The sequence below is a fragment of the Aptenodytes forsteri genome, unplaced genomic scaffold, assembly GCF_000699145.1.
Source record: "Aptenodytes forsteri isolate BGI_AS27 unplaced genomic scaffold, ASM69914v1 Scaffold193, whole genome shotgun sequence".
Classification (NCBI taxonomy): Eukaryota; Metazoa; Chordata; class Aves; order Sphenisciformes; family Spheniscidae; genus Aptenodytes; species Aptenodytes forsteri.
The window spans coordinates 1,580,503-1,591,271 of record NW_008795405.1 but is presented as its reverse complement, the minus strand read 5'-3'; the positions used below and the strand labels follow the sequence as shown (position 1 = coordinate 1,591,271).

Here is a 10,769-nt window from a genome sequence, read left to right as displayed (position 1 = left end):
CTGGGGGTGGGGGGGGGGGGACGTTAAATAGTGATGTCTTACAGGGGTGTACACCGCAACTTGCTGTCCTTCCCCACACCCCAGAGCTTTCTAAAAAATAATCACAAGAGGTGCTGAAGAGTCCCATGATATATCAGAACAAGCCCCCCCTTCTCCATTCATGAGTAATTTGTTATCCATAATTAGGACATCTATTTGCAACTGAGTTACTCGCCAGCGGGCTGCAGGTGCCTGTCCCTGCGAATGCAGGTGCTGTCTGGCACCCCCAGCACAGGCACAGTCCTGCAACCCCCTGGACCCAGCAACCCCGTCCCATCGCCTTCCTGCCCACTGCTCCCCAAATGTCCCTGCCCTGGCCCATGGCCCCACCAGCCACCCCAGCCCTCGCCCTAAGCCAGTGACACCAAGAGACAGACACAGAAAGTCACCAGAAAGCCCATTCCCTGCCCCTCTCCCTGCACCCGTGCCCAAACACCCCTCTCTCATTTAACACACTGGGCAGCTTTTGCATTGCAAGAAGTGCCATCACTAGGTGTCCCAGATGCCCTTCCTGCTGTGTGGAGAAGACCCTGGGGACCAAGCCAGCCCTGCTCCCCATGGCCAGCTGAACATCCCCTCCATCCCTCCCCTGCCCTGGAGATGCTTCTCGCTCAGCCAGGATCTCAGGGCAGCACTGTCTGAAGTGCGTTAGGCTTTGGTCTCTTTTCCCAACAGTGGAAAACTTGCTGTCTTCCAGCTTAAGCTCCTTTCGTAACCTCCACAATGCCAAGGTGAGTACTTCCTGGCAGGCATTTCTCTTTGGAAGCAGCTAAGGATGAGGCGGAACGGAGCCCGTGACAAGGGTGGACGTGACCTTTGAATCCTGCCTCCTTCTGGGACGCAGTCAGGAAGAAAGCTGCCAAGGAAAAAAGCACCAGCGCCTCGGCCGCAGATCTGAGCAACCATCTGCTTCCCCCAGCTCTGCTTGTGCCACTCGCCCCTCAGCAAGCGCCGCAGTGTGCCAAAACAGGGCCGCTGGCTGTAGACCAGGGCTGGGGAGCGGTGACAAGGCATGCGAGGATGGGGCCGTGCTGGATCTCGCTCCTTTTCCCACAGGGATGAGGCGAGAGGACGGAGGAGAAGGGAAAAGAAGCTGGTGCAGTTTGTGGGGGACACAAGACCCCTGTGGGACCCTGTCCCCGGCTGAAGGGATCCACTGGGGCACTGATTCTCCCGCATCCTCCCAGCCAACCTGCCTCTCCTTGGGGTCATCCCCGAGGTGGGCAATGTGGAAACCACCAGGGCGGGACACGGGGTGTCCTTCCTGCTGCGCTCCCGGCACCTTCATCTACCTGGCAGGACACAGCCCCGTGCAGAGGCAAAGCCACCACCTGCTCTGCGAGCAGTGCCCATCGGTGGGGTGGGATTGCAACCAGTGCTGGTGGGGCAGAAATGCCTCAGTTCTCCCCCCATCTGTCCTCTGGAGGCTGGCGAGAAAAGAGACACAGGAAAATAAAAGTGGAGTAAGTCCTTTGCCTCACTTAATGGCACAGTCAGTGTTTTCCCTTCACAGCAATCCAGTAAGGAAATAGCTAATTATCTGAGACAGGGCAAATTTCCTATTCCTGTCCAAAAAAAATTAAAAAAAACATTTAGCAGTGCATCTCTTCGCCTAGCTTATCCTTTCCCCTTTGCTCCCCAAAACCAGTCTGCAGCGGAGAGAGTGCGGGGCCAAGGCACAGCCTGTGGCAATGCCATCTCTCCTGGGGCTAGCAGGAGAGGATCACTAAGAGCCATCACTAAGGCATCAGCTGCTCTGAAATCGGGAGGCTCATTACCTCTCCTCTCCCCACAGACACAGACACCAGCTCCCTCTTCCACAGCCTCCAGTAGCCACACGTGCAGGAAGGCACTGGTGGGGCCGAGCTGTCACCACGGGGCAGGAGGACAGGTGGTGCTGAGAGGGGACAGAGCGCTAGGTGGGGACACCTTGCTGGGGACAAGGCAGGTGCTGTCGCCATGGCCCACGGTGATCCATGGGCCTTCATGCAATGCCACGGGAGGGGTTGGTTAGTGAAGGTGACGCACTGGAGGCATCACTCTGCACTGCTCATCTGTCCCCTGTGCGGCATGGAGGGGCTGTAGCCCTGCACAGCCCCCTCCCCACTGTCCCCCTCCACGTCCCCGCAGTGTCCAGGCACAGGGATGTTTGGGGACCATGTCTGCAGATGTACTGGTCCTCTGAGCTGACCTCAGTTTTGCTGTAGTTGGTGCCTGGGCTGTCTCTCAGAGCCAAGGGCTTTGCAAGGGAACCGCAGCTGCCTTTTAGAAGGTGTATCTTAAAAATGCAATTTAAATATCCTCACAAGTCATACCTTGGGGGCTTTGGAGACTCAAGACTAACAAGTGCCAGAAGCGCCTGACTTGTGAGCTCCTAGGCCAGACAGGGCCTGTGTCCCCACACCCCAAATGGGCAGGAGCTTCCCTCAGGCCAAGCTCCCCCAAGCAGAGGAGCCAGTGCTGCCTCTCCAGCCGTGCCAGAGAGTGGGACGGGACTGGGACATGGACTCGCGTGTGGTTGGTGGAAGAGCCTCTCTTCTCCCCCAACCCCGCCGCACTCCGCATGGCCGGGATTTTTCCACCTCCTTTTGTCAGCAAGCAAAAGAAGCAGCCATGCGGGCCTTTGGGAAGCAGTTCACATGGCTGATTTCCACTGATGTTTAAAATGCGCCGCTTAGGTCCCATGTGCGCAGGGCTCCTTTCTGCTGCCAGCCCTCGGCCCTGGTGCCACCAAGATCTGCCCAGCTCCCTTTCCCCACGCTGTCATCTCTGCTGCCTTAAAGAGGCTGAGCTGCTGGGCTCTCTCCCCATAGGGCGCATCTTCGCCACCACTGCTCCTCTATGAAGCTCCCTGGTTCATCTGGGCTTTTCCAGATTATTCACTTCCAAAAATGCTGTGACGTCCTGCAACTGCTCTAGTGCTGGACACAGACAACACAACTCTCCTGCCCCCCATTTCTGCTCAGGAGCTTTTCTGGCTGCAGGGCTGCACTCAGCTCGCTCCCATCCTTGGCAGCCTTTCGGAGGCTTCCCAGCAGAAATCCCCCAGCTCCGTGAGGGCTCCCTCTTTACTTTTGGAGACATGGCGCTTAACTGGTTTTTAATCCATTCAGTGTTTGCTGGCTTAATTTTTAAATCAATCTTGTTGCTTAATCAAAATGTCAGGCAGGACTAAACCCAGTGTCTCATGGAAGTCGGAGTGCAGTTGGAGTGCTGCCTTCTCCTGGCCTGGAGAGCTGAGGGACAGCCTCATGGGCAAGAGGTCCTTCCCACTGCACAGGCAGGCTCCCTGCCTGCCCCCTGCCCAGACTCAGGCAGCTGCAGAAGTGCTAGGAAGATATAACTTTATTCTCAAACACCTGAGTTTGGTGGGGGGTGTCCATCCCTCTGCAGCTCTCTTACCTTCCCCCAGTGCTGCGGTTACTGAAGCAATGGAGGAGGGATGGGGAGAGGGGCAAAGAAAGAAGCCAGTAAAGGAGAAATGAAATGCAAATAAATGCAGTATCTGCCAAAATGCCATCCTCAAAGTAATGTATCAAAGTCTAGGCACAGGCAGTACACTCTTGACAGTATTAGGCTAGAAAGATGGAAGTTTTTCCTTCCTGAAGTGCTTTCATGTCTAAGTATTTTCTCCAAAACTCTGGCGTTTTCCAGATGTTGACTGTGCTAAATTAGCATTACACATCAGCTCACTTGTTTTCTAGGAGAGGAAAGGCAGGGAACGCTGCATCTGGACCTTGGCCAAACCGCTGGGATGGAGCCACACCGACAGTTGTCAGGTGGGGGCTGGTTCAAGAAAGCTAAGACGGGTATTAACAGGTTATTAATATTTTAGAAGATCTGTCGGGCTGGAGGGCAAAATCCTTGAGGATCCATATGAGGATTGATCTTCCATATTTTCACTAGCGAGTCAGCATAGGAAGGAAGGGTGCCTTGGTGCCATTTGCTAATGAGACAAAATCAGGAAGGTTTTGAAAAACAGAAGAGTAAAGAAACTGGGCTACCTTGAAGGCAGGAGGGGTGAAGACAGGATGAAATGCAGGGATATGCGATGAGGGGTTGCCAGCAGGAATTGCTGCAGCAGGCAGGGAGCTCCTTGGCCGGCAGGGACCGGGGAAAGGCCTGAGCCATTGCTCCAGCATGAAAAAGGCAGATCTGACATGAACATCTACAGGGCAAATTGGTTCAGCAAAAATATTCATGAAGGACAATGGCAAGGCAGTGGTGGGCCACAGCTGGACTCTGGGAGACATTTTCAGCCACAGCGCGAGAGATGTGTTTTAATGGGAAGGAGGCAGAGAGGGCTGTAGGAGCACAGGGACATGGCCGCGGCTGCTGCAACGTGCTGGACAGAAGCAGATGTTTCCCACAAATACCCCGGGGGCACCAGAAGGAAAAGGACTCTCGTCTCAACAGCTGGGTTGTAGCCCAGACCTATGGAGGGGCTAACTCAGGGGACTGATCCCAAAGATCCCTTTTTTCCTTTTTCTCCTCATCTTCTTTCCTCCCCTCCCCACATAGATATTCTTGATAATGAATGGCTTTTGTCTTTGTTAGCTCAGGAACAGTTTTGAATGGTGGCACTGACTTTTCTGTCCTCCCGCCGCTGCTACATCACTACTCCTAGCAAAGCACAGGAGCTGTCTTGCAAAGCCCAACCCTTTCACTACCTTGAGATGCCTTTAAGACCAATACTATTTGCTCTTTGCACTGACAAACCATCTGTTTGTGTAACATCTGGAGGCAAAGCGGTGCTTGAGCTAACACGTACCAGCTAAGTGCCTCAAAGTTTCGCTTGGGCATACTAAACCATGCCCTCGGCACGGCATCCAGGCAGGCTCCGCTGTGCTGTGTCACCCAACTCCTGCACCTGCAAACCACCTCCCACAGACACAAATTGGGTGTGTTAGTGGCAGAGCAGAGCCCTAAATTGCATGCAGGCGGGGGGCTGTTCCCTGTAGGCTTTGCAGTCCCCCAAGCCTCTGCATTTCAATTGCCTTTTCATGTCCATCTTTGCTGGGGTCGGTGCTTTTAAGCACCTGCCTGAGAGGGAGTTTGGGTGGCACGTGAGCTAAACCTTGCTCCACACATGAAAAAGGAGAGATTTATCAGCTGGTGCCTGGCAGCGTGGTGCGGAGCAGCTGGGGCCGCCTCAAATTCGTCTCCCAGCATGATGGGTATGAATTGAGTGCTACAGTTTCCCTCCCAATTAAACTCTGCTCAGCCACTAACTACATCAGTAAATAACAAGCACCCACCATTTAGGCAGTCCCAACTGGCAGAGACCCACCATGACCCTGCTGCCATCAAGGCTTGGGGAGGGAGAAACGTAAGGGCACTTGTAAAACCCCTCAGAGGGATGAGTATTATTTTCCCACCGTGCCCCACCCAGGCACCCAGCTAAGGGCAGAAAAACCATCACACCTAGACCTCTTCACCAGGGCTCCTCAAAAATGTCTTGCAAGGGGGTGGTGGAGGATGGACAGAGAGAGCCCAAGGCCAGCACCCGGGAGAGATTCATCCTGCAACTGCACTCCAGCATGAAGCTTGCAATGCTCCCAGTTCAGGGAGAGTCAGGTGATGGGAAGCCGGAGAAGCCATACCTCCACCCTGCAGAGCACCAGGTACCTCCCACCACAGACACTCCTCCAGGCTCTCCTGATGCCCACCTGCCCCCAGGAGCAGCTGGCAGCCACCCACCATGCTGTGCCATGCCAATGGATGCCCTGGCCACTGCCCTGCTGCCAGGCACAGTCTGTCTCAGCCTCAGGGCCACCCACATGGGGCCTGTGTTAGCACCCACGGTCAGAAAACCCACCCTCCCTGCTCCTTCCCTCGGCTCAGCCGACAAAGGGCACACTTCAGGGGTCTCGTGTCCACCTTCACAGCCTCTGCTGCAGCCACCGCTGCCACCAAAAACAACTATCTCCAGCCTCCGGCAGTTTGGAGACACGGGTAATCATTCTGGAGTAATTACCAGCTTACTCCTTTGGAGGAGTTTGCTGGTGAGAAGTCACTGGCAGCTAATTACTCCAATTACTTCCTGACACACAGAGCCCAGGTGCCCAGGGCTCTCTGCAGCAGCACACAGTGCTGCTCGGCAGCTCCCAGCTCCCCACATGCCTCCCTCCCTGGGGCACCCGCTGCCCTGGATCCCCTCCTCTGGGACCACAAAGGGTACACTGGGGTGGATGGGTGGTGGTGAGAACCCACCGGCACCAAGGACATGCAGCTAAATGGTATCTGAAGAGATGCCCCACTAGCTCAGCACTGCTCCACCACACAGTTTAGGCCCAAGGATGCCACAGGATGACCTTGAGCCCCCCTTTCTCAAGCAGGTTGATGCCTAGGAAAGCTCAGCAGGGCTTTGTAGCACAGGTCCCCCTCTGCCTAAGAGGCTGGTGGTCAGTGAAGCCAGACTGCATCTGGAGCAGTAGGGATTGAGAGGTCCCAGACATATTGAAGAAAGAAAAATAAGTTATTTGCAAGCAAGGCTGGGAGGGGGAGCGTGTTATTGTATCTCAACTCCTAACAAGGTCACTAAAGTTCCCTATCCCCCTGCAAAGGCCTGAGGGTAAAAAGACAAGACTCAGCCCTGCTGTTAGATCTAGACTCAGGGACTGATCTTATAGGTGCAGGGCTCAAGAGGCTCTCCCCTCACATTTGTAGGGTGCTCCGACTCCCAGCAGCTTTGCGGGAAATAAGAGCAGGTACTGCAGTTGTCACCACCCTCCTCAGTGGTAGCAGCCAGCCCCAGACCCTCTACAGCTCAGCCCTGCTGGCAGACACCACAGGGGAGCTCACACACTAAGGAGACAAGGCTTTTTGGAAACCCCCAGCAGAGCCTGGGCAGGCAGGGACCCCCACAGCCCTACGCTCCAAGGGTTGGGGCTGGTTTCAGCCTCCCAGAACAGCACCACCACTTCAGGGCAGGACCACCTGCTGACATCTCAGACATTGCCACCATCTCCCTGCTGTCACACAGAACTGTGCCCACTGCATCGTCCCCAGCCTTGCATCTGATCTGGGAGGCAAGTCCTGGCCTCTTGCCAGGGACAGCACAGCCCCTGCCAGGCCTCCAGAGCACCACCAAACACATGGTCCCCCCAGGTCCCAGGAAGCAGAAGAGGACCTTCACAGGAGCAAGGATTGAGGTGTGCGCAGGCTCTCCCCGCCCACAAGCCAGTTTTAGAAAGCAGGGGGGGAAGCCTTGCCCAGAAATCACACAAGCAAGAGTAAGAAACCACACAGGACTAGGAGTGGAAGAGTCTTTATTGCTTTGGTTTCTTACAAGTGAGATATATGCATCTAGGCTTGCTGCAAGGAGACACCCACGTTGCGTTCAGCTTGCAGCACGGCACAGGGGACACAGGGACACTGGGCACACAAGGTTCGGTCTCTCTGCCTTTTCCCAGGCACCAGGGAAGAGAGACCCTAAGAAAGTAAGGCAGCTGCCAGCTGTGAGAGAGTAAAGGATTGTGTGGAAAGTTATTGCTACAAGACCAGAAAGGTCAGGGACAGCTTCTCCAGAGCCTGCAAAGTATACCAGCTCCCAGTTTAGCATTCCCAGCACACAGACTACAGTGGGGACACAAACAAGTCCCCTCCTCTACCAGCCTCTGCTCCCCTTAGGGAAGATCAGGGCAGCCAGGGGCAAGTATTTAAAGCCAGAAAGCCAAGGTGGCATCAGTGCTGACCCCAAGTGAAGCTTTTATTCTCCTTAGCTGGGAAGAACCCAGATCAAAGATGCTCCTCCTGTAAAGCTGAGCACCCCCCAAGCCCCTCCTCACCCGCAGCTGAGCCAGTGCTGCTCTCCTCGCCAAGGGGATGCTGGGCACCTCCACCTTGTCCTGCACATCCACATTACTCATTCAAGCAAGTGCCTGGGGCAGAGAGACCGTCACATCCTCCTTCTCAAGAGGCCCGGCAGCATCCTGTGACACCGGCACAGTAGTGCCTCCCTTGCTCACCCTCCAAGCACAAAGAGGGGACAACCCCCCGGCCCCTCCTTTGGGGCAGCTCAGTGCCTTCTCCTTCCACTCCTCCCACCTCCGGGAATGGGCATTGCAAGGACGCTCCCATACCTGATTGAACCACACAGAAAAGAAAGCCAGAGACTAGGAACAAAACAAAACCAAACCAAACCAAACCAAACCAAACCAAACCAAACCAAACCAAACCAAACCAAACCAAACCAAACCAAACCAAACCAAACCAAACCAAACCAAACCAAACCAAACCAAACCAAACCAAACCAAACCAAACCAAACCAAACCAAACCAAACCAAACCAAACCAAACCAAACCAAACCAAACCAAACCAAACCAAACCAAACCAAACCAAACCAAACCAAACCAAACCAAACCAAACCAAACCAAACCAAACCAAACCAAACCAAACCAAACCAAACCAAACCAAACCAAACCAAACCAAACCAAACCAAACCAAACCAAACCAAACCAAACCAAACCAAACCAAACCAAACCAAACCAAACCAAACCAAACCAAACCAAACCAAACCAAACCAAACCAAACCAAACCAGAACAAAAGTTAGAGCGGGGCCCCAGCCCAGGCACCCCACCAGAGAGCCAAAGGGCACGTCAGCGGAGGAGCTGTGGCCAAGCCAGCTGGCAACAAGCACTCAGGCATCCACAAGCGTCAGCCCATCATGCAGGGCACGCTTCCACATGTAATAGGTGGAACGGGCCGTGAGCGGGAAGCGGGCACTGAACTCCTTGTAGGTGGGGAAGGTCTTCGACTCGAAGCGCTGCTGCAGGAACAGCTTGGCCTGTGCCTTGAACTGGGCAGTGGCGATTACATCCATCACAAACATCCGGCTGTTGGCTCTCTCCGACATGGCATAGCCCGAAATGGTGGTGTTGTATGGCGTGGCTGGCACTGGCTTATCTAGGTGCTTGGTGGCTACCTCCATGTGGCACTGGGGCTTGAGGCCTGGCTCCGCTCTCAGAGGTGCCAGGGAAGCCACCCGGCTCAATGGCCGGCTGGAGCCGGTCCAGGGCAGGCGATGCTGCCCAAGGGCCCGGCCACTGCCCTTCCAAAACCAGTAGGCTGTGGATGAGAGAGATGGGTAGCGCAGGCGGTACTTGCAGAACGGCAGCCGCCATTGCTGGACCTGCCTCCTGGCCAAATCTCGCAGGCGTTCCTTCCGAACCGCCAGCCGCCATTGCTGGACCTGCCTCCTGGCCACATCTCGCAGCTGCTTTCTCCAGCACAAAGAGGGTTTGAGCTGCAGGAGACTCCTGGGTGCTGGCCGGTCTCCGTTCAGCCTCTTCCTAACAGGCACGCTGCTTGGCTTCAACTGCAGGAATGGCTTTCCTATCGCTAGAGGTTTCTGGTTAACCAAGGGAGACTGGGGGGGTTTGAAGTTGGGGTTCTCCTTGATTGCTTTTCTTCGCCAGTTGTAGTAAGTGGACCTGGAGATGCCAGGGAAGCTGCGCTTGAAGCACCTGTAAGGCACCAGAGTGTTCATAGAAATGCATTTCTCCAGGTAGGATTTGGCTCCTTGCATGAAGATTCCTGCTTGGATGGGGTCTAGAGAAGGACTTGGGGATCTTAAGCTCCCCCCTGAATTTGCTGCCTCATCCACATCAGCCTTTTTTGGGACATCCCTGTGAAGCTCCTGCAACCCGTGGGCCTCAGCCAGAGCAGAGGCATCACCATTGACCATGCTCTGCATCTCATGCTTCCAGGCGTAGTATGTGGATCGGGAAATTTCTGGAAACATTTGTCGGAAGTGCTGGAGGGGGATTATATTGCCCTCCTGAAAGCAGGACTGGAGGAAGTGTTTAGCTGCAAACCTGGCAGCTGCTTTCTGCCGGTGTTCACGAGACTGGCGCTTCCAGCGGTAGAAGGTGCTCTTGGTAATGCTGTACCGGTCACGCAGGTTGGAGTAGGTCAGCTGGGGGTCACTGTTCAGCAGCTCAAGGGTCTTCATGGGCTGGACAGGAGGCTCTGGCGAAGGCATTGTGGGCTCTAGCTCCTCCAGGCCAACCACGGCCACAAAGTACTGCGCTTTGAAGACCTGCCGGGAGAGCTGCTGCCCTGACCACATGATGTGGAGTGTGGAGGTTCGCGGGCCACACTTCCTGGGCCGGATGAGCCGGTTGAAATAGGGCCGGATCTTCAAGTTGCTCATGGGGTAGATGGAGTAGATGTTACACTGCAGTACTGAGGCAAGAGCATAGACGTGCCACATGTTGGCAAAGGTGCCAGGAAAACAGGTAGCTTTGATATCAGCATCGAAGATGGCCTCCAGGATAGCCATGGGGAGGCTGGTCATCTCTGGGGTCTCCTCAGTGCAGAGGGAGTAGCGGACAGCCTGCAGCATCACCTTGGAGTCGATCATGCCATTCAAGTAGTATTGCTTGTGCAGCAGCATCTCCACCACCGTACGCACCTGCAGCTCCAGACTGAGACTGGGGTTGCCCCAGAGCAGCACGCTGGCAGCCTCAAAGAGGCGGTTCCCCTCACCTTTGCAAACCAGAGGCAGCATGTTACTTGGGGCATCCTCAGGATAGAGGCTCCTGGCTACCCGGTCAACCTCCAGCTCCTCTTGGAACTGCCTCCCACAATAGCCAGGCAGGGAGAAAGATGACAGGGTCCTCTCTGCCTCCAGCGCAGCACTGGTGAGGCCCTCCAGACCAAAGCATTCAGTGGCTTCCTGCAGCTCCTGCAGCACAGACTGCACCAGCTGGTGCCGCTGGATCAT

General features: G+C 55.1%; 1 protein-coding gene across 1 annotated transcript; it reads right to left on the bottom strand.

Moving 5' to 3' along the window:
- Window positions 1–8,681: 8,681 nt before the first annotated feature.
- VRTN (vertebrae development associated) lies at window positions 8,682–10,769 on the bottom strand. The gene is made up of 2 exons (XM_019472485.1): window positions 9,234–10,769; window positions 8,682–9,173 (listed from the first exon to the last, which is right to left on the bottom strand). Exons 1-2 carry the CDS (start codon window positions 10,767–10,769, stop codon window positions 8,682–8,684), a joined length of 2,028 nt encoding a protein of 675 aa, XP_019328030.1.

Excerpts from the sequence above, each read along its gene's own strand:
- VRTN (XM_019472485.1), bottom strand. The coding sequence starts at position 10,769 with ATGATCCAGCGGCACCAGCTGGTGCAGTCTGTGCTGCAGGAGCTGCAG. Across the intron at positions 9,174-9,233 it reads GAGATGTGGCCAGGAGGCAG|GTCCAGCAATGGCGGCTGCC; the intron begins GTCCAGCAATGG and ends GCCAGGAGGCAG.